General features: G+C 38.8%; 1 protein-coding gene across 3 annotated transcripts in view; it reads left to right on the top strand.

Annotated features, from left to right (window-relative positions):
- syt2a (synaptotagmin IIa) overlaps positions 1 to 27,134 on the top strand; it is a 100,328-nt gene that overhangs the window by 68,659 nt on the left and 4,535 nt on the right. For 2 of the 3 annotated variants that reach the window (XM_082145189.1, XM_082145188.1), the window contains exons 2-7: positions 5,212 to 5,433; positions 9,528 to 9,688; positions 17,755 to 17,886; positions 19,765 to 19,932; positions 20,050 to 20,217; positions 22,139 to 22,256. In XM_082145189.1, coding sequence (XP_082001315.1) covers positions 5,238 to 5,433; positions 9,528 to 9,688; positions 17,755 to 17,886; positions 19,765 to 19,932; positions 20,050 to 20,217; positions 22,139 to 22,256 — 943 coding nt within the window. In that variant the 5' untranslated portion in view covers positions 5,212 to 5,237. The remainder of the gene's footprint in view (positions 1 to 5,211; positions 5,434 to 9,527; positions 9,689 to 17,754; positions 17,887 to 19,764; positions 19,933 to 20,049; positions 20,218 to 22,138; positions 22,257 to 27,134) is intronic. The other variant, XM_082145190.1, reaches the window with a different exon arrangement.

Genomic DNA, 27,134 nt, shown 5'->3' with positions numbered 1-27,134 from the left:
AGATTGAAGAAACTATTAAAATGGCTGTAACATTGCTGGACATATTAAAAATCAAATCAGGACACAATGTCAAACTGTATTCAAAGTCCTTTTATCTAAATACAAGGACACAAAACAATGTTTCTTGTTAATATTATTCTGTTGTTTTGAGCAATATTGTGCACCATGGCATAACTGTGAGCTCTGATTCTGTAGAGACTACCCACTCTCTCTCTAGTTTCTGTTCAGCCAAACGTTTGGCATGACGTATAGCTTTTGTGTTGCCAGAAGTGTCCTGCTATCACGAATAAGTTTACCTCAGTTTGAGTATAAGACCATGTACCTAATAGAGGACTTACAGTGATCATTTGATTTATTTGTAATAGTTGTGTCATAATTGGTTTTTAGTCTGTTTTATTTTTTTATTTTTTTTATTGGGCATGTTTGTTAACAACAATAAAGCAGTGAATCTCACAACAATGGAAAACCACCAAGAACAAAAGAAAGAATAAAGAGATTATATTTTGCATGAAGAATATCAAGCCTGTGAATGACCATAAAGATTCATTTTGACATTGTAGCAGTAAATATGGGAATGTGCTTAATTGTAATATATAGACCAATTAAGCACATTCCCACTTTTAACTGATCATACATATTCCAGATGTTGACATCTTTTGTTTCCCATTATTCACAGTTGTGATTCTCTTTAGATTCTCATTTCTGTAATACAGTTTTTTTTTATAACAGTACAATTACTGTCATTCTATATTTTTACTTGATTGATTGATTGATTGATTGAAGTCTTTATTTCGAACATGAGAGAAGAATATGTAAAATAAAATACAAAATGTTTAAAGCATTTTTTTTTTTTTTTTTTTTTTTTTTAAACATGGGAGGAAATGTTACTTAACTTTAAAAATTACTTAACTAATTAAAAGCTGTGCAACTTCACAGTTTACATTTTTATGCATTGCTTTTGTTTTGTAATAAGAATGAGGTTTTTGCGTTACAGTAATGAGAATGGGAAAGGGGGTGAAATGGGTCTAATGATCATGAAATTAGTGTCACACTGCTAAAGAAAATGTCAATGGCCTTTATTTTCAAAGTATCATTCATTATTTCTTTGTTCTCTTTCTTTTTTTTTATGTTCAAAGACTTCATATAGTCGATATGCAAACTTCAATGTCATAAAATGGATCATCATGGACAATTAGCATCTTTAAGAAGCAAAAACACATGTACAGTGAATGCAAAGTGTTGATGTGTGGTTTGCATAGAGAATTTCCTCCCACACTGTACAAGAGAAGTTGGGCAGATGCCTTGAGGCAATTATCATTATGGAATTCAACAGTCATATCTAGACGCATCTCCAAAGGTTTGATTTGGTCTGCCAAAAGAGTCCTTTGGAGCAGGTCCATTTCTGCTTCTTCTGTTCCTAGATCACTCATCCTGATCCAGTTTATCTGTGCTCGCTAAAACTTTGAGTAAGTCAAATGTTTCATATCCATTGAGTTTGTTTGGCAAACGAAATGGACAAAATAGACGTCCATTCTGCTGATTACATCTGATTATTTCTAGACATCATATCCACTCGGAGCAGACTGCTTTATCTGAGCCAGACTTCTATTGTATTTGTATCTGTTTATTTGTTCTGTTGTATTTACAATATGTGCTCTGGCAGTCGCACAGATAAAACAGCAGGAGTATCTCAGAGAGCTGTAAAATCAGTGCGAGTGCAGTGAAGATAATGGGTCCCATAAAAAGCAAAGTGTCTCTTGTCCTCTGAGCGTATGCATTCACCCCAGAGAAGAGACACGGACACAAGCTTCTCGCACATCTCTATCTCCCTCTATACAAACAGGGGGATGGATCTCAATCTCACTGAGTCCAGTGATCATGTCACCATGTTAAACACACACAAGACACTCTAGAAAAAAGGCAAGTGGAGGAAACGGCAAACATTGCTGTCTGATTTAGACAATGAGTTTATTATTTCAACCTCATATTCTCTGTAATTATCTAAATAACTTTCATTGTATTTGCATGAGCATTGCAGTTTTGTCATTATGTGTCTAAAAAATGTGATGATGTTTGTTGACATCCTATAATGGCCTGTATGAAGGTGTTGAGGCCACACCAAGAATGATAGCTATATAATGATAACTAGATAGCATCACCAACGCAGTATTGTTCTGTTTTTTATAAGGGCTTGTCTGCCACTTTAAATGCTCAAGCTCTTTAAAGCAAGAGGGATTCTGATTGGCTGTTAATGTTTTTATCGTTCATCAGCAGGACAAAAATTGTTCATTATCATTATCGTCTTGGTGTGAACAGGCTTTTACAGCTACTGGTGATGATACATAATAATGGTGTGATGAAACACTTAGCTTACGAGATTAGACAATACACAATATTGAGTTCACGAGGACTATATGAGACAAAATTGTAACACTATTTTTAAGAAATCGAAATAAATTACTGGAAAAAAATAGTCTTTTATTCTCTGTGCACCCATGTTATTTTTCTGTGGCCACGAGAGTTGATAGATGAGTGTTCACTGGATGAACAGGCTAATTTAACTGATTGTAACATTAATTCTGCTACATCAAGTTAATTATATTAACTGATCCAAATATTTATAATTAACTATGAGTTATAATTAATTATTCATATTTCCCTTGAGCTAATTTGTGACAGGTGTCTTGTTTTCATTGGTTCCTTTGTTGCATGTGTCATGTTCTCATTGGTTTTCATCATCATGTGTTCCCCTCCTCATGTTTGCCTTAGTTGTTTTGAATTAAGTAAGTTGCTGTTCTATGTTTCCATTCTCCAGGTCTGTTTAATGTAATGTCAAGTTCTTGTTCATTGTTTCATGGTTTGGATTTTGTTCATAGTTTAATCAATGTTCTTGGATTTTCGATTTTCACTATAAATAAACTGCACTTGGGTTCGCTATGCTATCGTCTTTGTTTGCTGTGAGTCATCTCCGTTATCACAAAATGCAAAACAATGCTGTTGCATTTTGAAATTTGAGACACAAACTGAACTCTGTCATGCTGATATTGTGAGAGCACGAGATCTCGCCACACCCCAAATAAATGATATAAAGTTTCTCCTGAGTTCTAACTGCTTTGTTTGATTAACTTCCCATCTTCCCAAATAGCTACAATTTGTCTATAATTTCCCAGGTTGAGCATTTCCATAATTTTACTGTAACCCAGTTGAAATTACCTTGGGATCGTTTAATCAGCCAATTGTCGTAGATCACAGGTATCTTTCTTTCCACTATGAATTAGTAATATCATATAATTGGACAGCTGTGGGCTGGTTGCAAGCTGTTCAAACAAGTGCATTATTTGTCAGTATTTGTTAAATCTTGAAAATGATCCAGGCTCTGAGACATGGGGTGAATTCGGAATCGCATACTCCTACTATTTCTGTCATAGAAAGATATTGTAGTACCAGTATGTACTATGTGGTTCCGAACTCAGAAATTATTTAAATATGTCAGATACAACCGTTTCATACCGCAAATTCTTTTTGTATCAATTCAGCGTTGGGGTTATTGTTCTGATATTTGTCACTAAAAACTCAGTATGTTTTAGAAGAAAATACTATTTCAGTCTGTCTACTATTAATTCAGTGTGTTACTTGCTGTTTCTTTGTAATTATTTTTACAATTTACTAGCAATTTCTGAGTGAAAATGGCTTCAAAGCAAATAGAATAGTATCTAAATAATTAGTATTTAATAAAGTATTTTAGTTATTTTTTAAGTTTTTAAGTTGCTTTATGTGTCTTTTTTTTTCTAAATTGTAAAATAGATTTTTCTTGTTTTATGCTTAAATGTAGCAACATTTTGAGAGGTTTATGTTTAAAACAATAACTTAACTGCTTCTTAATTTATTAAAACATTTTTTGGATTCTATAACTGTTTGTACACATAGTACGCAGCCCGTTTTTTAAGTGTATTTTCTTCATTGAATTGACAATCTTTATGGGAACAAATTAACTTCTGCTTGAGTGTGAATGTCAGATGTTTTCATTCAGATTTGCAGGTGCTGAAGTGTCATTAATCAAACTGGCGTTCTCGAGAGGCTGCTGGCTGCAGCTCTGACTCACAGTGGCGGTTTCTATCCTTCTTTGCATCTTCTCTTTTGTTAGCTCCTCCTGCAGTCTGTCTGTGGGCCACTTGACTTATGCAATGTCAGATTGCATAACTGCAGCATAGCGCATTTTGCAATATATTCTTAGTGCAGGAATGGGACCTTGAATAATAAAATGGCTTATCCCCTGAATTGTCAGCTTCATTAAATTATTCAGGCAATGCAATGGGTACGGACAGGCTCTCCGCCACTAGAGCAGAGAATTGACGCTTGAGAAATGAGAAATCCTTTTTGTTTGCCTAAATCTCTGTGTTTTTAATGAAATCAGAGGGCTAAGTCTCCTTTCATTATGTTTACCATTCCTTGCGGCACGGATGGACCGGTTTCAGTTGAGTCATCTGGAACTTTGAAGCGAGAGTTTTATTTAATTTTTTTATATTTATGCCTAAACCTACGCTTCCATCTGATATTTTCTATGTGGAAGGATTAAAGTAAACAATTTAAACAGATACTTTTACCTCTGAGAGAAACTAGAAAAGTACATTTCTAGTAAAAGATGAAAGCTGTCCTGCCATGTGACAGTATTTAACATAATATATTGCCATTATCTAAGGTTTATATATATTATATATATATATTTACATATTTTCTTAAAAATAGAAGAAAGTCTATTTCCAAAAATGTTGTCCTTTTGAAGTAACAAAAAAGGATTATTTCAGGGCATAAAACCAGGCTACTTTTCATGTTTGTTTGCTGAAATAAGGGAGCATTTTATTTCCTGCATTAATTAGATTAAATAAATTAATAATATTTATAACCCTAAACCTAACTATGTTCATTGATTCAATCCTTCCCTACACTATTATGATGAAATCCACTTACTGACAGGTAGCACATCACCTTTCACATTATTGGGTACATTTCAATAATCAAGAGATCAGACAGTATATGTCATATTATGTTGACAGTTGCAAATCTACAGTAACTGTCTATGCTGGCAATGCATTGGCATGTTTAATGGAGTAAGTCCATTCAGTTTCCATCAAAGAGGATGTTGAAAGCGTTCAGAGATTCAGAAACATCTCATCACACTCATTTCATCATGACTTTCTTTTTCTCCATCAGGGTTTCTGTTGGCGTAGCCATCAAGCATGAAGTGGAATTTGTTAAAGAAGAAACCTGCGGCCATGGTTGGCCCCGAGCCCACCGGTGCCAGCGTCTTGACGATGGCCCCTGTTGTTTCTACACCTGCAGACAACTCCACCGAGAATCAGGGCCCAGTCAGCAAGAATGATGTCTTTGGTGACATCAAAAACAAGTTCCTCAATGAGATGGACAAGCTTCCATGTGAGTATATGACTATATGGGCCAGATTTACAAACAGCTTGCGCCAGTGCTAACCCTCTTTCTGCGTTAAAAAACTACTGTCAGGGTTTACTAAAGACACGCAGTGAAAAATGAGCACTGAAAAGGCATTGACAGTTTCCCTTTCAGATGCAAAATTTATGGGAGGAGAATATTTAAATGATTCACGCAAGGGGATTACTACGTTTTTCGCTCGTCAATTTACAGGTATTTGAAGCATTATTTACTGCCCAAAAAAAGCATGTCTTAAACCAGACGCTTATTGGTAGATTGTGTTGGTCATTATGGAAATGATCCGGTTGCGTCTGTGTCCTTTAACTTATTGATCATGCGCAGAAATTTCCACTCCCATCTGCACTTTCATGGGATTGCGCTCTCACGTTAATTTGCCCTGTTTAGTAAATCTGGCCCTAGATGTGGTGTAGTTTGATATTATGCATTTCAAAATTTCTGACTAGATACCGACATTTCTAACTGTAACACAAGCTCCAAACTCAGCTCAGAGCTCCAGACTCTGTTTTTTAATGTGTTGCATATTTTCTAACTGAATGGACCGTGTCAGACAGAACTGTACTGCCTAGATTTGCTCTAACAAACACTCAGAACATCTTATCAAAGCTCTAGCAATCCTAGCATCCTAGCAATGCCCGAAAAACAACCTTACCACCCTAGCAGCTACAGAGCAACAGCCTAGACACCACCCAGAGCAACCTAGCAACTGCATAGCAAACCACTCAGAACACACTAGCAATATTAGCAACCATAGAAACATCCTATAAACTATCTAGCAATGCCGTAGAAAGTGGCCACAACAACCTATAACCACCCAGAGCTACCTACATGGTTAACATTGTTAAACCATCGTAACCACAAATTAACCATGGTTTTGCTTCACTAACCATAGTTTAATCATAGTATTTATAGTAAAACTGTGGTTATACAAATGGTAATCAATCCACTTAAATACTATGGGTCTGCGGAATTTGCATCGCAAACTCCACCCCACCGTGTGGGTATAAAAGGAGCTACGAGTGCAATCTCGCATTATGTTACTGCTTCGGAGCCGAAGTGTTATGTGCTTCTCTTCGTCTTCTACAGCAACGAGCGTCTCTCTTCAGTGGTATTGGTGTGATGGCGCATTTCAGCGGGTGCACGGTCCTGCTGCTTGTCTGTGCAGTGGCTTTGCACACACAGCTTGTATTCTCCCCTGGGCGCTTCGGCACTGCTGAGAAAGCTTTTCTTTTCTAAAAGAGCTGCACGGGCACGTCTTTTTAAAGATGTGTCGCCCGTGTGTTTCTTGATGTTGGCGCATGATCCATCCGCCTGACGGTCACGAGCGCTGTCTAGTGTTTGGGCTTTAATCACGCTCAGACAGCGCTCGTGGATAAGTCATGTTCTCATTGCGGGAACATGACCATCGCTGTGTTAATATCGAGACTCAATGACCTCTGTGGGGGTGGAGTCCCCTCGGCCACACCCCAATCTATCTCTTCCTCGAGAGGGGATACTTTGGCTGGTGGCCAGGGTGATCTGAGGGTTACGGTGTGGAATAACCCGACGAGTCTTCCTCGGGCCACACCCCCCTGCACATCGCAAACCATGGAGCTTCCGGGTGAACCTGGTTCCTCTCGGGGACACAGTGTTTCGTTCGGGGCTCCGGCGGATGACGCCATGTCGCTCATAGCGTCTCAAGGCGGGCTTGATTCCTCTGGAGATGAGGATTCGGCTGCGTTGCCTCCCTCAGGAATGCCAGCGTTGCCCGAGTCGGATCCAGAGCTGACGGCCATGCTTGCCCGGGCAGCTGAGAGCATCGGGTTGGAGTGGCGCCCGTCGGCCTCCCCTCGAGCGCTCAAGGCTGGATGATTGTTTTCCTGGTGCCTGTGCGTGCTGGCACCCGCCAGCACCTGCCCCCAGTACTTTTCTTCCCGGAAGTGCATCAGGAGGTCACCAGGTCGTGGAAGTCCCCGTTGACTCCTCACGGCCCGGCGGCGTCCTCCGCCTTCTCTTCCCTCGGCGGCGCCGGCCAACGGGTACACTGGGGTCCCCCCGGTGGAGTGCGCTGTGGCGATGCAATTGTGTCCCCAGAGCGCCTCCACCTGGCACGGTGATCCAAAGCACCCCTCCAAGGCCTGAAGGTTTTCATCCACTCTCGTGGTCAAAACCTATAGAGCTGCAGGGCAGGCTGCCTCCGCTTTGCATGCCATGGCCATCGCCATCCGAAGCAAGGAGATGGTCACAGGAAGGCGGCACAGCCCGTCTCCATCCCTAAGCCTGCCAAACGAGAATCTTTTGTTCTCCTACCCCCGCCGCTGGCCTCATGGTCGGTGGCACCCTAAAACTGTTAAAGACCCTAAAACTGTTTCCCCTTCCTCTGAGCCTCAAGAGGCCGTGGATGGTAGTGTGCGACGCTATGCCTCGCCACTCTCGTCCCCCTCTGTCAGATGCTCTGTCTACCCTGCGGGTAGGCGCTGTGTAACATATTCCATCTGGGATATGCTACCCAGTGTACCTTTGGTATTCTTGCGTTAGCCTGGCCCTTCACTCGTGCTAACCTCACGACAAGGAGCCGGGACTTGCGCAGAACACTGGAAGACAGCCAAATTGGCGAGATTAGATTGGGACCCCCATTTTGTCAGTCACTGACGTAACTCGTAGTGACTGACTGAAAGGGAACGTCTCGGTTACGTATGTAATCCTCATTCCTCCTTCAGGGCACGAGGGTTACATACGTAAACGAGATGTTAATTTACGCAAGGAACTCGCCATTTCATCAGTATAGTGGATGCGCCTTTAGAGAAAAATTCACCTTTTTCATACAAATTACATAATCAGAGAGTGTTTTTTATTTGAATTGGTCTCTTTAAAAGTAGACATTTCAAGCGTTCTATAGATATATTTCCTCATGTCTGTGAAGCAAGTAGCCTATACTCTGAGTTTCGGTTCATTTTTGAGACATGCTCCAGTCCATTGAGACTGAGACTGCAGAAAAGGCATCCTGTTTGTTTTCCATATTTTACAAAAGCACAACGTTTTGTTGTTATTGTGAGTTTACAAGAATAAAGTTGTTTTTTTTTTTTATTAGAATAACGAATTACTCTTATCTGTACTACCAAAAATGTCGGAGTATATTAAGTTGTTTCTGTTGTTGTCAGGAATCAATGGAGTCACCGGAGCGATCACTTACATGTCATGCTGTAATCGCGCTAATACTTTAGCTTCCACACTCCGAACAAACACTTGGATATGCGCCTAATAATAGCGCACATTTATCTAGGTTAACGTTAGAGCGAGTGACCAAGTAAAGTTGCAACTACTTGCATGTTTCAATAATAAGCCATATTTGAGGTCGGTGAATTATAGCCGAACGTTTGGATTTCCTGCCCGGCATATTGTAATTACCTCAAGGACCCGTCATTAACGATCTGTCCCTCACGGCCTGCGTGACTTCGCCACTTCCCCACTTCATGTGGAGTTTTTGTTGTTGTTGTGGTTCTGCGACTAACCGACTAATACAATTTTGGTCGATCAAGCCTCTTCTCGTCGACTAATGTTTAGTCGACTATTAGGGGGCAGCCCTACTAGAAACCCAGATCCAGAGCAATCTGGCAACTGTGTAGCACCCACTCAGAACACTGTAGCAACACCAGATCAACTACTCATAATACCCTAGCAATGCCCTAGCAACCATCTAGAACCAGGGGCGTAGCACCCTGATGTTGGGCCCCGATCACAGAACCAAGAGGTGGGCCCCTCACAACACCAATATATATCAATATATCTTTGTCCTATCAACCACCTAACAATGCCCTAGTGATCTTTACTTGGTCACTTGCCCTAGTGATCACCTAGCAATCCTGTAGAAAACTCCAAGAGTAAACATAAGTAGTAGCAACTGCTAAGCTTCAGCGGGCAACCAGTCTCGGGCTACAGGGTGATTGCTGCTGGCAAGTTAAGTATGTTCCTGTTCTGTATTGATCAATGGGTAATGGTGAAGACAATCTTGGCTCTTTTATGGCCCTGATAAATCTAGATTTGTATTTACAGTCCCTTTTTCTCTGTCTTTCTTTCACTTTTAGTGCCTCCCTGGGCCATCATCGCCATCGCGATCGTAGCTGTGGTCCTCATTCTCACCTGCTGTTTCTGCATCGTTAAAAAGACCTGCCTTAAGAAGAAAAAAAACAAGAAGGGAAAGAAAGGGAAGGGAGAGATGGGAATGAAGAACATGAAGGGAGGAGAGGTATGACCACCCGACACCAAAGCTCTTAAGCCTTAAAGGGATAGTTCACCCCAAAATGATAAACTCTATCATCAAACAGAACTCACTCATTCTGATTAAGCACTGTATTTCTTTCTCATGACATAAAATGAGATGCCACTCAAAATTTCCAAGTACTTTAGTTATTTAAGAGACAATAAAAGTAGAGTAGTCATTCATAATGCCAAGCACCAAAATGATATAGAAAACAGTGTTATTTTGAGATCACTGAGATACTGTTATTATTTTTTTTAAATGTAGAATTTTTTTATATGTCTAGATCATTTTTAAAATGTTTATTTTCATCTTTTAGATTTAGTTATTTATCAACTTGGCAATTAGTTTAAGTGTTTAAAGGTTTATGTGTTAATCAACGAAAGTGGTTTTTTTTGTGTGTGTGTGTGTGTGTGTGTGTGTGTGTGTGTGTGTGTGTGTGTGTGTGTGTGTGTGTGTGTGTGGTTTTTACATTTAGTTAACTATAATAACCTTTAAAGAAAATAACATAAAGTATCATACATTTAGATAAAAACAGCTTACACTGTTAATCACACCAACCTGGTGATTTTTTTTGTCCTTTAACAGCTAGGCTGTAAAAATCCAACCTGATCGCACGGCAATTCGTTTGTATTTTACGAGGTGGCTAATTTGTACGACCTCACTCGTACGAATTCGTAAAATTTTTTGCTAAATCGTACATATCTTACGAGTTGCCCAATTCGTATGAATTCGTACGAAAGACCTAGCCCTGACCCCGCCCCTGAACCCACCCGTCACTGGGGTTTAAACAAATTAGCCACCTCGTAAAATACGTACGAATTGTTCGTGAGATAGCGTTGAAAAATCACCATTCACATTCATTGAATGGTAAAGCGGCTGCTTGCACATTCTGCTAAACATCTCCTTTTATGTTTCGCAAAGGAAAAGAAAATGTGAGAGTGACATGACAGTGAGTAAATGATAACTAAAATTAAATTTTTGGGTGAATTATTCCTTTAAAACTCCAGTCACGGCTGTGTTGAAAGAGACAGAAAGATTAACGTTTTTCCACTGCCTAATTTCCGACTGTCGCTAATGAGTTTAATAGGGTTCGAGACATATCTAATCTGAATCTTTCCCTTGTTTATAGCTTTTAAAGCTTTTGCTCGTGCAATATATTTGAAAGACTCAGCAATCTCAAAACACCATAGCTTGATTTAAAACCGTCTGTGTAACTACCTCACATATCCTTAATATAGCTTCTAGGTCAAGCAAATGGATGGTTGGTATTCTGGAAAGATTTTTTAGCCATTTAATATTCATGGAATATAAAATATTCAGTGTTGTACGTCATTTGCTGCCTGTAAAGCAGGAAAGCTACATGAAAGATTTCCCGCCACATCAATTCATTTGCCGTGTTCGTATAATTTGGTTTCCAGAAGAATGTATGTGCTGTTAATCTCTTGTGCTTTTGTGTTAAAAATGACACATTTTCCAGAGAATACACAGCAGCACTAAATCTTTTTTTAATCTCTGTTTTGGAAATAAAATAGCTGAAGCTAAAGCGTTTTGCTATATTTGCTGTGTTGTGTCAGATCCCGCTGTGTGCTGTATGTTTGCTATTGTGACAAGCTAATTTTCCTTTGGAAATCATTAAAGTTCTGCCTGTCATATCCTAATATATATCCATCATATTTTTTTTTATAAATAATCTTGAAAAAGAAAACTGTTGTTGTGCTAAAACACCATCAAGACAGGCTTATTATTTATGGGAGACCAGGGGTTATTGTAATTTCTATTTCTTTTTTTCATAACATACTTAATGCATATCTATCCGCTAGCTTTTTAAGTATTTTATATATGTCGCAAAAGTAACTCTTAAATAGATATATAATGAGAATGACAAAACTATGAAGTTCAATCAAATAAAAATAATCTCAAATGATACACTGTCTCAAATAAGAGCACACTTTAAAATAATTTGATTGCTTTAATGCCCATTAATATTATTTAATAATTGTCACCTTTATATATTGTTAATTTGTTTAACTGTCTGTAAAAAAGTGCATTTTAAGAAATCTGTTTTACCTACTTAATAATTATCTGAAATAATCAAAACAGTCTTCATTTTGATATTATGATTACAAAAATTATGAATTTTAAATATTTAATTTTCAGTTTAATTATACTTTTATACTTAATATTTTATTATTATTATTGACTGTTACAAAAAAGTCATGATAAAATCCTATAAAATCCTATATGCCAGCAAACATTCACCAACAACCTAAAGATAAACTGAATATCAGTTTATAATGTGTCACCAATCTAGCTTATTTATGCATTATTTAGGACATTTACTGTATTATAGTTGTCCTCAGTCTCCCTTACTGTACAATAAAATGCATCTATGTGGTTTGCTTCTCAAATTTCATTGGTTAAATTTGTTATATGCAATGTATTTTTAATGTATTATCCAATAACATAATGTGTCTATTTAAAGTAAAATGCGTCATTTTTGATACATGTCCATTAAGTGTGACTTGATTTCCTCTACTTGATTCTGTCTTCTGTGAGTTCAATCTCTTCCTCTCTCTCCATTTCTTCATCTCTCTCTATCCTCCCCGCTTTGTGTCTGATATGTGCTCCGTGTATCTTGACTGTCGTGGACCTGTCATCTTACGGTAGGTGTGACATGGCTTGCAGCGCCCCTCTCTGACCGCCTGGTGAAAGCTCAAACCAGGGCTGGGGAAATGGGCTATGAAATATGGCTGGGAATGAAATCTTTGGCTTCTTCTTGAGTCTTGCAAGCTGCAGGGGTGCTGAGGTTGCTTGAGGACTAGTTTGGGGTTGGTTTGGGGAGGGCTCGCATTCCACCAGTTTGACATGCCACATGAACACTGGTGATTTGGGGGGGGGGGGGGGTTAAAGCCAAACGGGTAGAAGGAATGGCCCTTTAGAATTGTATGTGCATTTGGTTATGAACTTAAACTTCATCCTAGCTTATTAAGATACACAAACACACCAATCCTCACTAACATGCATGTTGAAAGGGTACGATTGGTGGTTTGTTCTCTAAAAGCTGCTCCACCTATTTAACGTCACAATTTGGTCCCTTAAATTATCCCTAAAATAAGTTGTTATTTAACAAACATGCATATCTGCATAGTTTAGACCTTTCTTAAAGCAGTTAGCCTGTAAAAGAAAGCAGGAGAAATGTCCAGATCAGGTGAAGCAGCATTTGAGACAAAGCCCAATGCATGCCCTTCATACAGGCACCAGTGAATGACCATGACTTGACTTGAGAGTAACTTTCCTGGATGACCCATTGTGTGGAAACAATCAAAGAATCTGTTACTTTCTTCCTGAAATGTAGAGATAAGCCGTGGGATGAAGTAGGTGGCGTGGGAAACGGCCTTTCACCAGGAGACCTATTGCAATGGTTTAGTTTGTTTTATTTTTTTATTTTTGTATGTGTGTGTGTGTTAAATATTGTTAAACTTTCTCCTATCCCGGCACTTAAAGGTGCAGTAAGTGATTTCTGAGAATCACTATTGATATTTGAAATCAACCCAAACAATCACAGCCCTCCCTTCATTGCTCCACCCACACAAAAAAAAAATGCAGAAACAACGCAACCTCTGCATCTGTTTTCAGGCATTCCCTCTTAGTTCTCTCCAAAATAGCTTTTCTAATATTAACACGTGTCCTAACGCTCTTGCCTGATCATAACCAGTGATATTCCTCTGACCTTTTCTCTTTTGCAATGTCTCTCAGCCATCTCTCTTTCTACAGTGTTTCTTCAAATCTCCCTCTTGCTCACACTCTCTCCTCCCCATCATGAGTGAACACACCCCCATCATGAGTCAACTACTGCTGATTGGCTCACCCTCTCTCCTCCCCCATCATGAGTGGACAAGCCCCCTACTGCTGATTGGCTTACTCTTTCTCCTCCCCCATCATGAGTGACACACCCCTTACTACTGATTGGCTCACCATTTCTCCTCCCCATCATGAGTGGACAAGCCCCCTACTGCTGATTGGCTCACACTCTCCTCCCCCATCATGATTGACACGCCCCCTACTGCTGATTGGCTCTCTCTCCTCCCCCATCATGAGTGGGCATGCCCCCTACTGCTGATTGGCTTACTCTCTCTCCTCCCCCTTCATTAGTGGCACGCCCCCTACTGCTGATTGGCTCACTCTCTCCTCCCCCATCATGAGCAGACACGCTACCTACTGCTGATTGGCTAAAAAGTGTGTCGTGCTGCTTGTTCCAATCCACTTTCAACAGCGTTTCTCAGATATCGCTAACTGCATCTTTAATGTAAACAAAATGTTACTGTCACTTTTGATCAGTTTGACCAATCACTGGTCAAACATCTATAAATTCATATGTGCAATTTATGTATTGCTTTCAAAAACAAAATTGTAATAATGCACAGCTACTTTTAAATAGTCATCAATGAAGATGCTTTTAGGTGCTTGCACACCATGTCAGAATTGCTGTAATTACGAGATTTTAACTCGTAAAAAGTATTCATGTCCTCATAGAACTCATAATTTCAACTTGTAAACTCGGAATTCTTGGAGAGCTCCGACTTGTTCCACCTGACTGCTGCAGATTCATTTTGGCATTGATAGTGTTGCCATAGAAACGTATAATTCCGAGTCCGAGGACGTTCAAAGTAAACGTTCAGCTCAGAGTAGAACGTCACGGGTTGTCATCCCATAATTACAGTTATTACGACATGGTGTGAACGCAGCATTTGTCCCCATGATGATGTAGGCTTACAGATGATGTAGGCTAAAAGGGCAATGCTAACTATCCAAACACTGGCCTCTTGGGCTCAACCAATGGTGTGGGTTTGAGCCGGGACTGTCAGTTTATCCAACTAATGACCTGGAAAACCTGTTTGAAAACAATCATTATCTTTGCAGTTCCACTGAGGTAGTGGCGCCGAAATTACACACTTCACCAATGATATCTCACTGCCCCAATAACTTTCATTTATCATGTAAAAACCTTTTTAAAAGGTCTTCATGATTAATAATTTTACCTAACGCGCATACAGTTTCTTGATTGTTCACAAATAAAGCACATCATACATTTTGGGCACATAACAGGCCAGTATTTATTCTTGGGGTAGGGAATAAGCTGAAATTATGAACTTAAATCATAATGCAATATGGTTAATCATTACATGCTGATTTGATCACAGGGCTGTTGGTGCAAATAATCGTTTATTGTGAGTGATTGATTTCTCCTTCACCGTTTCTTATTCCATCTGCCACCTTTACTAAGATGAATGTGCCGTAACTTAGCATGACTGCTTCTGAATGCTCAATGCAAGTTATGTAAGAGAACCACCGCACACTTCATATTAAGAATACTGCATTAGTCTGTTACATCATTAATCATCCTCCAGATTTAATGCCAGCATCGCAATGATTTTATTCACTATGGCTTGAACAATTATGCAATCAATACGGAACATTTTCAGACTGTGCATTTTGTGTCTTGGCATGCATGAATGCATTCTACCATGTCAGTTAGAATATAAGAAATGGTGCTTTTTTATGTGTGTGTGTGTGTCACTGTGAGACACACAGTGTTATGTGTGTGTTTTTGAATTTGTGTGTGTATGTATATTTGGGGTGAGAGGTCAGGAAGGACAAATCCTCACCCCAAGCATATTTTGTTCTATTTAGAGACATTCTGATTCAACTCTTTTCGTTTGTCTTGTATTCTTGTATTTATTTTATTTTCTTGTTTTTCCCAAAGCTGAACCAGACATCTCCATCTATGTAAGCTAATATTTGCTGTTTCATTAGCATTGCGTTTGAGGCTTCATAAATTCTTCACCGTGCATAACACATGCTTGATCTCATGAACAGTCACAGTGGGGACCTGGTATAAACTCGCTGGGGGACACTGCTAACCCCAAATGCAGTGTTAGTCATGTAATAGGGTTATGTAGCACATTAACTCTATCTCTTTCAGAGGACACAAATGCTAGACTAGCAGACTGAGACTTTTGGTTATCAGCATGAACATACTTTACTGCTTATAGGTTATGAACAAACGTTCTGCAAGTAACATTTATAGAACATTCTTTTAAAGTTACCTGGTCTTTAATATTGTTCTTAAAACGTTAACACACACACACACACACACACAAAACATTATTCATGGCACGATTTAGTTGGACGTTTGTCTAACATGTTGCTTCTTGTTTCAAAATGTCAAAAGAATGTTGCAAAATTATGCAATGTTTGCAAAATTATAAAATGGAATGTTCCCTTAAAGGGATAGTTGACCCAAAATGTTTAATTCTGTCATCATTTACAAACCTGTATGAATTTCTGGTAACACTTTATTATAGTGTCATTGTTACATAGGTTACATGTAGTTACTAAAGTAATAACTACATATTATGCATAATTATATGCAACTAACCCTAAACCAAACCTTAATCCTAACCCTATAGTAAATACTTGTAGTTACTTAATATTACTCAGTACTTAAATGTATAGTTACAGTAACAAATACACCTTAAAACACAAAAGAAGATAGTTTGAAGAATGTTGCTAATCAAACAGTTCATGGTCCCCATTGACTTCCATTTAATGCTCTTTATGCTTTTAATGCTTCTTAATGCTCTTTATGAGCATTTTAAATCAAAGTTTTGGTGGAATGAACCTTCAATGGAGAGACAGAAATCTGAATCAGATTTGTCTTTTGAAGATTATCAAACATTTTATGGGTTTGGAACAACATGAGGGTAAGTAAATGATGACAGAATTTTCATATTTTTGGGTGATCCCTTGAAATTGGTGATAGACCAAGATTTAAAAACCTAATTTAAATATTAGCACGTTCACAAGCGATTATAAAGAAAACACAGGAGAAGTGAAAGTAAATGTGTGTAGACCTTCATCGCCATTTCTGTCCACTCAAATGTTATAAGACTAGCTGTTTCCTACAAAGTAAATTATATAGTTATGCACACAGTAATGTATTCTCTACTCAGTGCCTCAAACTAAACTTTTAATAAGATTTGATGCCACAAACCTCACATACTTTGGCAAATCCAGCAATAAATATCAGCGCCCACATTCCAAATTATTGGAAGAATTTTAGTAGCAAAGAATGTTTCATAGACTCTCAAAGACACTGGCCTTGACTTATCTGTAAAAAGAAAATATGAACATATTTTTACCAGAAAACATGCCATTATTTCTCCTTCCTGCTATTCATTTGATTTTTCTTCTTTTATGATTACACTACGAAGTTATGTTTAATTAAATCCAATCAAAATTGTGTTAGAGTATATTCTATTGTATAGATGGCTCACAATAGACAGCCTTGTAAAGAAATGTTTCTGTAATATTCAATTACAGCACAGGGCACAAAGTATTAATTACAACAGAACCATTATATGAAATTAAATCACCAACAGATTAAATGATGAAATAAGTTCATTAAGATTCACTTCAGCTTTTTTCTATTGTCATTTTGAAGAGCAGCAGGGAGGAACCGTGAGAAATAATGATGTGTAAAATAACACTAATTCTGCTCTTGTACTGTGATCTTTAGTATCTGTCTGCCACAACGTTTCTTCCAAATTGTCCATCATTTTACATTGTATATGTGTGCTGATATGAGTATCGGCTTTAAAGCGCCAACACTTCCCTTCTCTATCATCTGAATCTTTTCTTCCTGTGTAAAAAGCGAGACTCTGGGTTTTATTATACCCTGCAGACTGAGAATCAATTTACGGACAGAATGCTTTAGGACTAGAATCCTTCCGTCTGTCATTCCCTCCACAAAAGTAATGTAGATTGTTGCAAATGGTGTCATGAAAGGAAAAGTGAAATCAAGTCATGTTGCTATGAAGGTCATCGCTGACACAGTTACATACAGTAACACCCGGGTGGTTTGACACCTGGCAAACTTCAGGTAAGCTGAGTATTGGCCCAACGAACCATGTTTGGGGAACTTCATTTACCTTCCATCACCTTTGTTCTAGTTTCTCCTGTAACGGCCATCTGTGCTTTTGTCTCTCCAGAAACAGGAAGAGGATGATGATGAAGAAGATATAGACATGGGATTAACTGAAGAGAAAGAGGAGGAACCTAAAGAGAAGGAGAAGCTTGGAAAACTACAGTTCTCCCTAGACTATGACTTCTCAGACAACAAGGTAACTTGGTCACTTTACTTTTTACAGTGCACAAACCAGCTTTAATATCTAAAGGGAAAGAGAAATGCGTAAAACTACCTTGTAACCAATCATGTCAATGTGTGATCGTCAATGAGTGGATCTCTGAGCTTGTGTGAGTGAGTGGAGGCGGGGATAATTTGCATATTCATGGAACCGCTTATACTAAATGAGGCAAGGGTGTAGAGTTACATTCATGCTATTTTAAGGCATGGAGAAATGTTTTCAAGGAAAAACATTTAAATATGTCATTTTGGTGAAAGATGGGTTTTAAGGGATACAATTATTGACTACAAGGGGCCTTTAACAACCGCTTTTGATGATGCACATGGAAATTTGGCTGATCCTTGACGTGATCGTGGACACCAACGCAAAGTTAATTCTGCACTAATAAATGTTTTTTTTTATATGTTGTAGATTTATGTAGCAAATGAGAATCGATAAAATTATTGACTATATTTTGAGACAAAGGTCTTGTTAATGATTTTCAGTTTTGTTCAAGGTAATTAAAGCAACGGTTTTTCAGTAACGGAAGAATTTGTAAAAGTGTGTTATTTGGGGTAAAAGGAAGGCAATAATTAACATGATAAACAGCTGGCTGACTTTTCCATTTGTTGACTTGACAGTTAGATTCAGATGGCAAATATCATATATCAAATTGGGTGTCCATCTTAGAGATAATCACCATATTTCTAATGAAACCATAATTTTTTATATATATATATTTATCATATCATATGATAAAATATCATATTTATGTGTTACTACTGTAAAGCTTTATTCAACTATTATGGGAGTTATAAATCATATGCTTCAATGCTTTCAGAATCTTTACTTTTTTTTTATTATTTTGTTTCTATATTTTTAAAATAAAAATTTTAATGATGGTATATTTATTGAACAAAAATTAATTATGTTATTTTTCAAAATAAACAGAAAATAGTACAAACTTTGCTAAAGTGATTGTTTTGAACAAGTATTAACTTAGTATCGCAAGCGTTTGTAGGAAGTCAGACAAAGGCAGATGAATAAAGTTCCAAATGACTCTGTATACACCAATTTTTTTAATCATTGAGATACCATTATAGTTTTTATTCATATTTTGAATTATTTTTTATTTTTTTATGTTTTCCATTTTTATTTTAAATTAAGGTGAAGTTTGTGATTTGGTGTGTGTTTTGTGTGTATTTCGTTTTAAATATGTACATGAAATAATTTTTTTATTTCAGTTTTAGTTATTTTAGTACATCAATATAAACTAAACTAAATCCTACAGAGGAAAAACGGTTTGAAGAATGGATGGATGGATGGATGGATGGACGTTTCAAATGAAAATGAGAAATTTTGCTTTGGCAGCTAGTGGAAATAAAATACTATTACTTTACTTTTATTTTTTATTTTTATTTTTTTCAGTTACTTTTATTTCAGGAAAAATGATGTGCTTTCTGGTTTTAGTGTTACTTAGCTTTGCAGTCACATTTACTGTACCTTTGTTTGGTGAATTTTAATGGGTGAAATCCAGTTATTTCGAATGGGAATAAACTCAATCTAGAATTGTGCAGATTTAGCAGCATGTTAAAGTTGGTCACACTGATTCGCAATGTTGCCCAAGAGAAATCTGCTTGGTTTGAGAGTGAAAACAGACAATGGACCTCTTTTGCCTGCAAATTTTCACTGCTATTGGGACCACACCTTTAGATGATCTAAGATAAGGAAAGGGGAAAATCCTTTTGATTTCATCTAGTTTTGAAAAAGTTTAATCTTCGGGACTCTCTGAAGTCAAATACAATGTAATAGCATATTTTCCTTACACCTTGAATACATGTGTATTTTAAAGATCAACACTCTTTTACAATGTAGCTGACAGTGGGCATCCTGCAAGCTGCAGATCTTCTCTCCATGGACAGTGGCGGCACCTCCGACCCGTACGTCAGAGTTTTCATTCTCCCAGACAAGAAGAAGAAGTATGACACCAAGGTGCACAAGAAAACCCTTAACCCTACCTTCAACGAGACTTTCAACTTTAAGGTAGAGTATCTATTTTAGTACAGTTCCAGTTAACATCATCAAATGTGTGCAGAGCAGGGTTTAGACACCCCGATCACTACTCAGTCCCGGCACTCATGAGCTGATGTTGATTTCTAGATTGCGTTCAATGAAATGGGAGGAAAGACTCTGGTCATGTCTGTGTACGACTTTGACCGTTTCTCGAAGCACGATGTGATCGGTGAGGTGAAGATTCCCATGAACACCCTGGACCTGGCACAACCCATCGAGCAATGGAGAGACCTGGACAGCGCAGAGAAAGAAGAGGTAAACCTGTCCTTCATCTGTCATTCGCATTGTTAACGAGCAGCTGTCGCCATCTAATAATAGACACCCATAATGTTTCATAATGCTTTCATATAACACATGTTACAAATGTGATGTTCCCTTTAGCAAATAATTTAAGGACTATTTAAGAACTGAAGAGACACTATTGATGTATTATTCACTGAAAATGAAATCTGTTTTTTTTTTTAAATGATCATTGTGTCTTCATTTACACACACCATGTTGTTCCAAACCCGTTTCTTTCTTTTGTAGACCATAGCTGGAGATCGAATGTTCATGCTGCTCTTTTTAAAACATTTTAAAGTTAACAGTGAAGAAAAATACCATAGAAGTGCATAGTCCATAGCTTTCTGTGAGGATGAGACAGAAATTATGTTGTTAGTCACAGAAAATTTTCCTAATTGAATCTAGTTTGTAAGATTTAAATATGCAAATAAAAATGTACAAAACGATGAGCCAAAACATTATAACCACCTGCCTAATATGCTGTTGGTCCTCGATGTGCTGCCAAAACAGCACTGACCCGCCGAGACATGGACTCCACGAGACCCCTGAAGGTGTGCTGTGGTCTCTGGCACCAAGACATTAACAGCAGATCCTTTAAGTCCTGTAGGTTGCGAGGTGGAGCCGCTGTGGATTGAGTTTGTTGATCCAGCACATCCCACACAAACTCAACTGGATTGAGAACTGGGGAATTTGGAGGCCAGAGCAACAGCTTGAACTCTTCATCATGTTCCTCAAGCCATTCCTGAAAAATGTGTGCAGTGTGTCAGGGTGCATTATCCTGCTGAAAGAGGCCACTTTCACCAGGGAACACCAGTGTCATGAAATTGACGTCTACATGAATGGCCGGACCCAGGGTTTCCCAGCAGAGAGTTGGCCAGAGCATCACAGTCTCTCCCATCCTGGTGCAATCACTTCCACGGTGCACACGTACACGGCCGTCCACGTGATGTAAAAGAAAACGGGACTCGTCGGACCAGGCGACCTTCTTCCACTGCTCTGAGGTCCAGTTCAGATGCTCGCGTGCCCATTGTAGGCTTTTCGGCGGTGGACAGGGGTCATCATAGGCACTCTGATTGGTCTGCGGTTAAGCAGCGTCATACGCAGCAGAGTGTAATTCACTCTGTGTTGTGACCAACTCTGTCTGATGACCAATTCGTACGTATTTTATGAGGTGGCTAATTTGTACGAATTCGTATGACCTCATTTGTACAGATTTAGCAAAAAACTTACGAATTCATACGAGTTTGGTCGTACGAATTCGTACGAATTAGCCACCTCATAAAATACGTACGAATCGCCTTGAGATTGGGTTGGTTGTGACACATTCCTTCCATAATCATCATTAAAATATTATGTGACTTGTGCCACAGTAGAGCTTCTGTTGGCTCGGACCAGACGGGATAGCCTTCGTTGCCCTCGTGCATCAATGAACCTTGGGTTCCCAACACCCGGTCGCCGGTTTGTAGTTTGTCTCTCCTCAGGATCACTGTTGGTAAATTCTCACCACTGCTGGCCTGGAGAAACACACAAGTCTTGCCGTTTCAGACACACTCTGACCCAGTTGCCTTGCCATAACAATCGGCCCTTGTCAAAGTCGCTCAGATCTTTATTCCTGCCCATTTCTCCTGCATTCAACATATTGATTACGAGAACTGATTGTTTGCTTGCCATCTAATCAACCCAGACCTTAATATGTGGCCTTGTTAGGAGATGATCAACTATATTTATATTTAAATTATATAGGCCTATATAATTTGCATATTTAAATCTTACAGAATTAATATTTTAATTGGTCATGTCATGATCGGACACCCAACATTTGGCATCATTCAGATCAGACTGATTTTCAAACTGTCCCTTTAAGACCAACTATTTTTATTTTTCCCCAACACAGCCTGAAAAGCTTGGAGATATCTGCATCTCTCTGCGCTATGTACCTACAGCTGGAAAACTCACCATCTGTATCCTAGAGGCGAAGAACCTGAAAAAGATGGATGTTGGGGGACTCTCAGGTACACACACACATAATGCACCGCTTTTCTGTCTCCTCCAGAGAGTGGGTGGAGATAAACGCACGCAGAAGACTGGATGTTCCTGCATATGCCATAACAATAAAATAATGTTTTCTCTTTTCGGTTTACGCTTAGAACATATATGTGCATATTTTATTCAGTCTTTGTCTCCGCTTTAATGAATGAATTAACTGGTCATGTTTCTGTCAGACATGCACAGCACGCTTCAGTGCTGCAGCAGTGCACTCGTGTCACGCCTGTGCTTTAGTGTCAGCGGTAGCCATGCAGAAAAGATAGCGCTCACGTGCTGACTCTGCAGTCCTGCGCCACGCTTCCCCTCCAGTTAGTTCTCACTGCTGCCATCTGCTGGTGGCTATGAGAGAACTGCACGGCTCAAAACATTGCAAGGACCAGGATTAAAGGCCTTTCTTAACCATCGAATCTTGAGTGAAATCGGAAGTGATTTACAGAAAAGATCTAGGATGCGTCTCAATCAGCTCCCTAGCTCCCTATTGTGTACATAAATTCGGGCACTGGTAAGGACAGTAAAGACCCTGGCTCACTACACATTGGGACACTGATTGCAGGGTTTCTGTAGGTTTTATAGGGTACATTTAAGACTTTTTAAAGAACCTTTTAAGACCAACTAAAAAACAATTTAAGGAAAAAATAAAAAAATAAAATCGAAGGGACAACAAATTATGCTTTATTGACAAAGTTTGGAAGGAATACGTTCAAATTATCTATCCAATCATCACATCATTCCAATCATCAGGTTATTCCAACCAGCTGTCAACAATCAGTAATCAACATGTCTACCCAATCAGCATGAGTGGAGGTTTATACACACACACACACGCGCGCGCGCGCGTTCCTAAGCAGTTATTCATAAAATATATGGCAAAGTGAAATAAAATACAAGTAATCTGTTTGTGCCGTTGTTTGTTTGTATTAGTCACATGTCTTCCTTTGTTCTGTTTTCCCGCCACTCATTTGTTTACATGACAACCTTTATCAGTTCATCTGTTTCACCTGTGTTTAGTTAATCATCATCATCCGTATCACCTGTGTTCTGTTAATCAGTGTTCATCTGTGTTTGTATTTAGTTCCCTTCTGTTCAGTCAGTCATTGTCTGACTTCCGTTGTATTAAGTGTGTGTACCTTCTGTCTGTCTGTACCTGTTGGGATTATATTATTAGTAAAAGTTTGCATTAGAACTTACTCTCCCTCGTCTTCTTCTGCCTACACCACACCGTGACACCATCAAACATGGAAAATAATTTCTTGAAATACAATCTTGTTGTAAAACAGTTCGTGCTCAACAATAGGAGCATATGATTCTCTTTTCTTAAGAACCTCCCTCTGATTCTTCAGTTCAAATCTCTTGTCCTTGAAATGACCACAAACTATGAACAAAGGTTAGTTTTATTTCTATTTTGAAGACAAAAGAATGCCCAAATTCATCAGCATTTCATTAGAATATTTTGGACCAAAACATTAATTAATGTGGCCAAGTTGAACAACTTTCTTTGCAATTTCTTCTTCCAAATCCTCCTTTTCCTTCTGCTTGTCTTTCAACCGTCTCCGCAGTGCATTGGATTTGCTAATGAGCTGTACCGTCTGACTTCCGGGCTTCCTCTCTCTGCCTCTTCAGCACTGAGGTCAGCATCCTTTTCCAGAGATGAACAAACATCAACCAATGTTTTCTTTTCTTTCTTCAGTTGCTCAATGTCTTCCTCTGCTGCCTTCCTCGTTTGACACTGCAGTTCATTGGCTTTTCTCTTTCTCTCCTCATCCACGTGGAGTCTGTATCTTGATCTTGCAGCATTAACTGCATTCAGTAACTCTTCTGATAAAGGCACATTCAAAATTCCACCTGAAACCCTGACCTAATCACAGATCAGCCTGTGCGCAACCACTGTGTCTTCCTTCATGTTGCATGTTTCCACTTCCTTACAGAAAACCCCCTTTCGACCGTTGCCTGTCCATGAGACAAAAGGAGGACTTTTTGCAGAAGCTCCAAAGCTGTAAGATCCACAGATGACACCATGTAAAAAATCATCAAGCCGTTGGTTCATGGGACAGAAAAATACAAAAGACTTGTCTTTGGCTTAAAGATGAGGTAGACTGCCAAACTGCTGGGTTATTGTATCACCTACCAAGAAATATTAATTATAAATACAAATAATAAATTACTATTGTTATTATAGTGTTTTAAATACTCTACTCTTGCTGACCTAGGGCCCTATTTTAACGATCTGAAACGCAAGTATCAAGCGCAAAACACTTGGGCGCTGTTGCTATTATACCGGCGGGATAAATGACTCTTGCGCCCGACGCAAATCTAAAATGGGTTGGTCTGAAGTAGCTTCATTATTCATAGGTGTGGTTTGGGCGTAACGTGAAATAAACCAATCAGAGCGACATCTCACATTCCCTTTAAGAGCAGGCGCTCTTGTTCTATAGCGGATTCCTATTATAACGGCGGATTTGCCAGGCGCGCGCCAGGAGCGGTTCACAGCCGAAGAGACCGACGTTCTCGTCAGGGCCGTAAAAGACAGAGAAATGACGTTGGGGATGGGAGAAACCCACCCAAATTAGCTTTGGTTAAACATGCGTATGATCATTTGGGTAAATGTGTAAGCTAGATGTATGCTTTAATAATAAACTATCTATCTATCTATCTATCTATCTATCTATCTATCTATCTATCTATCATCCATCTATCATCTATCTATCTATCGTAATAATGTATGATTTGAAAAAATGAAAACGGCTGCTTCTGTGTGAGAGAATCAAAGTGTATGCGTGTTGTGCACACGCTACATTGATTATGGCCAAGCATGCGCCCTTAAAATAGCATATGAATAACATGCGCAACGCGCCACTGACTTTAAACTATTTTTTTTCGGTTGTTTTCTAAACCTGTAAAATAGCATGAGGGAACGTTTGCGCCGGAACACGCCTCCTCTTTGCGCTGAACCGCCCCCGGGAGCGCAAGTGTATTTCTTAGTTAACCGACGTGCGTCTGTGGAGGGAAAAGGCCGCTGTGCGCGGGTGCAAAATATGAATGATACATGCGTCGGTGTACAAAGTCAATTGCGCTGGATGCAAGATAGGGCCCCTAATCATAAAAAAAAAATTCTACAAATGTTGCTTAGTAAACACAAAATACATTATAAGTATTAAATGCCAGCTGAGATTCCTCCTGGCAGCTGCTTGTTCTCAAGAAACTTAATAAGTTAATATACTTCTGACACATGTCTGGGTTTGAGTTAATTTGGTTTGATATCGAACATGAGGTGGATCTGACCAAAGGATACTTGAGTGAGCACATTTCTTGCACTTTCTGAACAATGTTTGAAAGGCAGTCATGCTGTCCTTCCTTAACATCATTACAGTAAGCTCTCATTCTCTGCTGCTTCTACTTTGAAGAAGAGTTTGTTAAATAATACAATGCCTTTAGGACTATAAACACTACATTAAATGTTTCTTTGTCTTTAGCTATACAGTACCTTAAGGACAGAGGAAGCACCTATTCCAATGTCGACATCTTTAGGAGTGACCCAGGTCTACACATCAGTTGCATCTAATCTGGCCAGTTTAACAGCGGAGATGTCCGGAAGCTCATTTTTGACAAAGCGTCTTAGAAGACTCTGTGAAAAGACAAATTACCAAGAAAACATTGCATAACTGAATATTGCACAGATATGATCTGTATACATTTCTACCAAATTTTCACCTTGAGTTTCAACAATGCTAATGCAATAACTTCATAATGTTTTAATAGATTTGTAAAGCAAAGGCCAGTACAAATTACCTTCAGTTAAGTCTGTGTGTAAGAAAGGCATGACCGGCTGATCAGTTTGATACTTCTTAAAGAACGGTTGAAAGGTCCTTGGCACAGCAATGAAGAAATTAAGCTTTGGAAGTATCAAGGGGTCCTCTCATTAATCGGCAATGGTGTCAAAGGACGACGAACCAGGGTTTGGAATTTTCCTAGATTTGACTGCATCAACATATGTCTCCATGGATGGCCAAATCTCTCTCAGCCACTGGTAAGTTCTCCAGCCAACGGTGACCACAGAAGTGTAAAGGGAATATAGAAGACTTGGTCACACACAACAAAAATCTTCTCTTCTTGCTGGAGCACAATTAAACAGTGAATGTAAAGCCTTCAACAGTTTGTCTATCTGCCATTTTGCAAAGCCACGTTTGAAGGCATTGTGCAGAATGTGGAGTCCACAACTTCCAACAACGGCAAGCTGTGATCCAAATTGAGTTAGAAAAACTTCTAATTTATGTTTGGCCCCGTCCATTGATATCGACACCATATTTCGTAAATTTTGTTTCTCCACACACTCATGGAAGTGAAAAATCAGAATGGCAATTTAATATAGGATGTGTCATAAAATGTTTCTGTTCTACAGACGCCTGGCTATTCATAAGTGGGCTATCAAAACATTATGGATTGCATTCAGAAGTCAAGAGTTTTCATAATAATCATTATGTTGGCTCATCAATCCTTAGTGCATACATGTCAACTGCTCTCTCTGGATCTGAATGTCCATTTGAATAGAGATTGCGATCTTTTAACGTGCACCTCTAGACCATGCTTTGTAAAACACTGCTTTTTGGCAAAAATACCTTTCCTAGTTACAATTATTGTTAATATGAGTTCAGACAGTTACATAATCAAATCATAAAAGCTGACAGGATAAGAGAATATGCATGCATAAAACTCACCATAAAATTATGAACTAAATCCTGAGCTGTAGCATGTCCAAAGAACTGGGAACCAAAATATTGAGACTGAACGCAGTCACCAGTCCAGTGGCGAATATGCAGATCTGTTTGTTTGTTGTTGATACTTCTGTT

The sequence above is a fragment of the Leuciscus leuciscus genome (assembly GCF_965113295.1).
Source record: "Leuciscus leuciscus genome assembly, chromosome: 18".
Lineage (NCBI taxonomy): Eukaryota > Metazoa > Chordata > Actinopteri > Cypriniformes > Leuciscidae > Leuciscus > Leuciscus leuciscus.
The sequence above is the reverse complement of the archived record's forward strand: the minus strand, read 5'-3'. Positions and strand labels throughout refer to the sequence as shown.